This window comes from Aptenodytes forsteri, unplaced genomic scaffold, assembly GCF_000699145.1.
Source record: "Aptenodytes forsteri isolate BGI_AS27 unplaced genomic scaffold, ASM69914v1 Scaffold756, whole genome shotgun sequence".
Taxonomy (NCBI): domain Eukaryota; kingdom Metazoa; phylum Chordata; class Aves; order Sphenisciformes; family Spheniscidae; genus Aptenodytes; species Aptenodytes forsteri.
Window position 1 is genome coordinate 136533 of NW_008795376.1, and position 3427 is coordinate 139959.

The 3427-nt window shown below is 51.1% G+C and overlaps 1 protein-coding gene across 1 annotated transcript in view; it reads left to right on the forward strand.

Annotated features, from left to right (window-relative positions):
* Positions 1-3123, forward strand: part of LOC103899955 (alpha-2-macroglobulin-like) — a 41765-nt gene extending 38642 nt beyond the window's left edge. Inside the window, exons 35-36 of the mRNA XM_019472407.1 lie at positions 542-583; positions 2859-3123. Coding sequence (XP_019327952.1) covers positions 542-583; positions 2859-2884 — 68 coding nt within the window. The 3' untranslated portion in view covers positions 2885-3123. The remainder of the gene's footprint in view (positions 1-541; positions 584-2858) is intronic.
* The last annotated feature ends 304 nt before the right edge of the window (positions 3124-3427 follow it).

The window sequence follows — 3427 nt, forward strand, 5'->3', positions numbered from 1 at the left end:
TGGCGGTTGCTGTGCAGCTGCCCGCCCCTGAGGGAGAGGGCGGAGGAGGCCATACCCCCAGCCCTCCGACCATGGCGCCTTCAAGGCCGGTCCTGCCTCCCCAGGGAGAGGAGCCATCCCACGGCGCAGAGCCGTGGGCGCTGGGGGTCCCGTGTTCAGGTCCGGCCGCAGAGCGCAGCTGTGCCCGTGCTTCCCGGCTGTCCTGATGCTCCTTGTGCCTCTGCTGTCCCGGCTGCTGCAGCAGGGAGGCAGCGACAGAGTCATCCCGCCCCTGCCCCAGTGTGCTGGCAGAAGGTGCCTGAGCAGCCCTTGGGCACACTGGGGTGGAGACCTGCTGGGGCTGCCTTGCTGCTGCGGCCTCTGGACCGGGCTGTGACTGGGGCTCCCTCCCACCCAACTGGGATCCCTGGGGGGAAGTCAGGGATGGTGGCAGTGGCCTGCTGTGGGGCCTGGGAGAAGCGTCTCTCTGGCACTCATCCCTGTTCCAGGAGTGCTGAGGGGCTCTGACAGCTTGCTCTCTCCCTTCCCTTCTGTTTTCCAGATGAGTTTGCCACTCAGGAGTACAGCGCTCCCTGCACCACAGGTAGGGTACCGAGAGCCCTTCCCTTCTTCACAGTTCTCCTCTTCATTGTATTTTTGGTTTTCCATCTAGCGCTTGTCTCTTTCTGCCCAACGGGTAATTTGGATGAGATTGGCCCAACTCACAGGCATAGATTTTTTATGCAAAGCTGAGAGCACAGGACGCACAATGTTGTTGGCTCATTCAAAATCCACCATCCCTGAATTATCAGAGTTGTTTCCATAGTCGGGTTCTCCTGACTTGAATGAAGGTTGTGTCCCTATTGTTCTGTTACTGCCCCTTGGACTTTTTCTTTGATTTCAAGTTTCTTATATCATTCTTGTTATCTCAGATTTGAGGTATCTTCTGGTCCTTCCTGAGACCTCCAGCTAGTGTAGCTGTGGGATCATGCTGAGGGGACTTGGCTCTTTCAAACCACCCGGCACACTCCTCCCCAAAAGCACCCTGTCTAGAGCAATAGAGCAAATCAAGGCCACCAAAAGATACCCCATAAAGCAGCATGTCATGGTCTGACCTAGCATGATTTCATGCTGTGCTCCAGAACCTCCTGCCCAAGCCTGGCATACCTTTTCTAAAGCTGTAATGCAGTGCTGCTCTTAGCTCCTCGCTTCCTACTTTGAGCATGGAGCCATACCTGCTCATACCTGCTGTAGGAAGTCCTCATTACAGAGAAATTCCTCCTAACCCTTGCTATTGAAGAGGTAAGTGTTTGACTTTTATAGAAACTTGGGGTTGCCTCTCTTGTATGGTGACAGAAAACTGCCCTGGTGGTAGACCCCCACCTGTACACACAGCCACATCACTTGTCTGTGGGGGGGGTCATAGTTCTCCAATATGGCACCCTAGCCTGCTTAGGAACTCTATGTGGCAAAGCCCACAGCGGTGCTCGCACATTGCAGCACGCCTTTAAGCAATGCCATCCTCCTTGGATCCTGAGAGATGGCAAGTTTGCCTTTGGTAGCTACTATCTGGAGCAACAGCTGCTTCCTGCTCAGCTACCCTGCTGCCCAAGCAGGAGGGGGTCTCTCAGGAAGCAAGTATTCCTCATGACCCTCGACAGCCAGCCCTCAGTCTTGGTTTGGAGCCTGAGCTAGCAGGACAGAGAGGCTATGATCTTTGGGGAGTTCTCTGCAGTGCAAGGCCACATGAGTTTAGCTTAGGAGCACAGGTAATGTAGGAGCTTCTGTGGAAGGCCCTGACCAGTGATACTTCTCCTGTACTATATGGAGTCTTCCAGTATGAAGACTGGCAGGTCTGGCTTCCCATCAGTTGCTCAGTTTCAGATGTTTGGAATATGGAGGCTTCAGGAAAGCACTGAGACCCTGGGAAGTGGTTTTTCACAGGGCCTGACTGTGGCATCTGAGAGCAGAGAAAAAGTGATTTGGACTTGGGAAAGGTGAAAGCTTTGTCTCTTGCTGGTAGTAAATGGTGAAATTTATCTCCTTTTGTGTTCTTATCTGGTGTCTTGGAAAAAAGCCCGAGCTCCCACGCTTTTACTCCATACTGCTTTGCTAACCTGGGCTGTGTCCGTAGGTACAGCTGTGTTCTGCTGATTCTGGGCCTACAGCCTCCCTTCATGGAAAAAAAGTGCATAAATCCTAAGATAGACACTGAGTGGACAGTAAAATGTTTCCAAAGGTTATGTTGGTGTGGTCTGGCTGTCCAGTCTGAGGCTAGGGGGGAGGCTTTAGAATTTAGGCTACTCTTCCCCATGTGCACTAAAAGACAGAGATTTTATCCTCCTTGGAAAAGATGATGGGAAATCGCTATTTAAGAGGTCCATCCACTGGTCTAGGTGTCCAAAGGTGCTCTGCCCTGACTAAAAGGCAGATCTCAGTTGCAAAGTAGAAAACTGCCTTCCCTGCCCTGAACAGTGCTGTCCACTTGTGCAGCACATTCTTTCCGCTCTCTGCAGAGAAATAAATACACTTTAAGAGCATGTCTCATTGCTGCAGTGGACATCCTTGCTGCCTGTTTGCACTGTGCTCCCATGTCCATCCCAGTTGTGACAAATTCCATTCTGCTTATCTCTCCCAGTGGGTCAGAAAGAGTCTCAGCCTTCTCTCAACCTCACATGGCTTTGAAGGTGACAGGAGTGTTGAGTGCTATGGATGACCCTCAACCCTGATCAAACAGCAACCCACTCTCCTGTACTGTGCTTCCCACACAACGTGGCTTCCCAAACCCACATCTTGCTCTCTCTGTCTCTCAGCCTGAGAGAGGGAACTGGCATATCTCTCTAACTCCTGTACCCTCCCGTCTTCTTTCATCCTTGCAGAGGAAGTAGACCAGGGCAACGCATGAAGAATACTCCCAGTTGCTGGAACCCACCTGACTCACTACTACCACCACCACCATCTATGGAGAGGATGGAGTGACAGATGAATAGTGCCTGCAAGGAATGGGAAATGAACTTTACAAATAAATTAACTGTACTCACCAATGATTTTTGAACAGTTCATTCCCAATTCTGTTTCTTCCTACTCAGCCTCCAGTCACAGCTTTAATCTCCCTGGCTTCTTAGTTTGAAGAGCATCCTATCCAGCCATGCCTGTGTGCAGGGTAATAAGGCTGACAAGTGAGGGAAAAAAAAAAAGAGGACGGAATGATTTAAGTTGGGATCAGCCTTTCTAATGTAGCCCTCTCAGTGTTATGTACTCTGAACTTGTCATCTGAGATCCTGTCTAATCCACAGAGAAGGACAGGTACCTCTTGAGAACAATTTCTCTCCCCTGGCTTAGAAACTATAACCTTGACTGAACTGGTCTCTGCAGGTGCCTATCCATGCCTCCCACCGGTAGGCAGCCTGGATGATCAGCTAATGTTACATGAAATTCAACCGCTGTG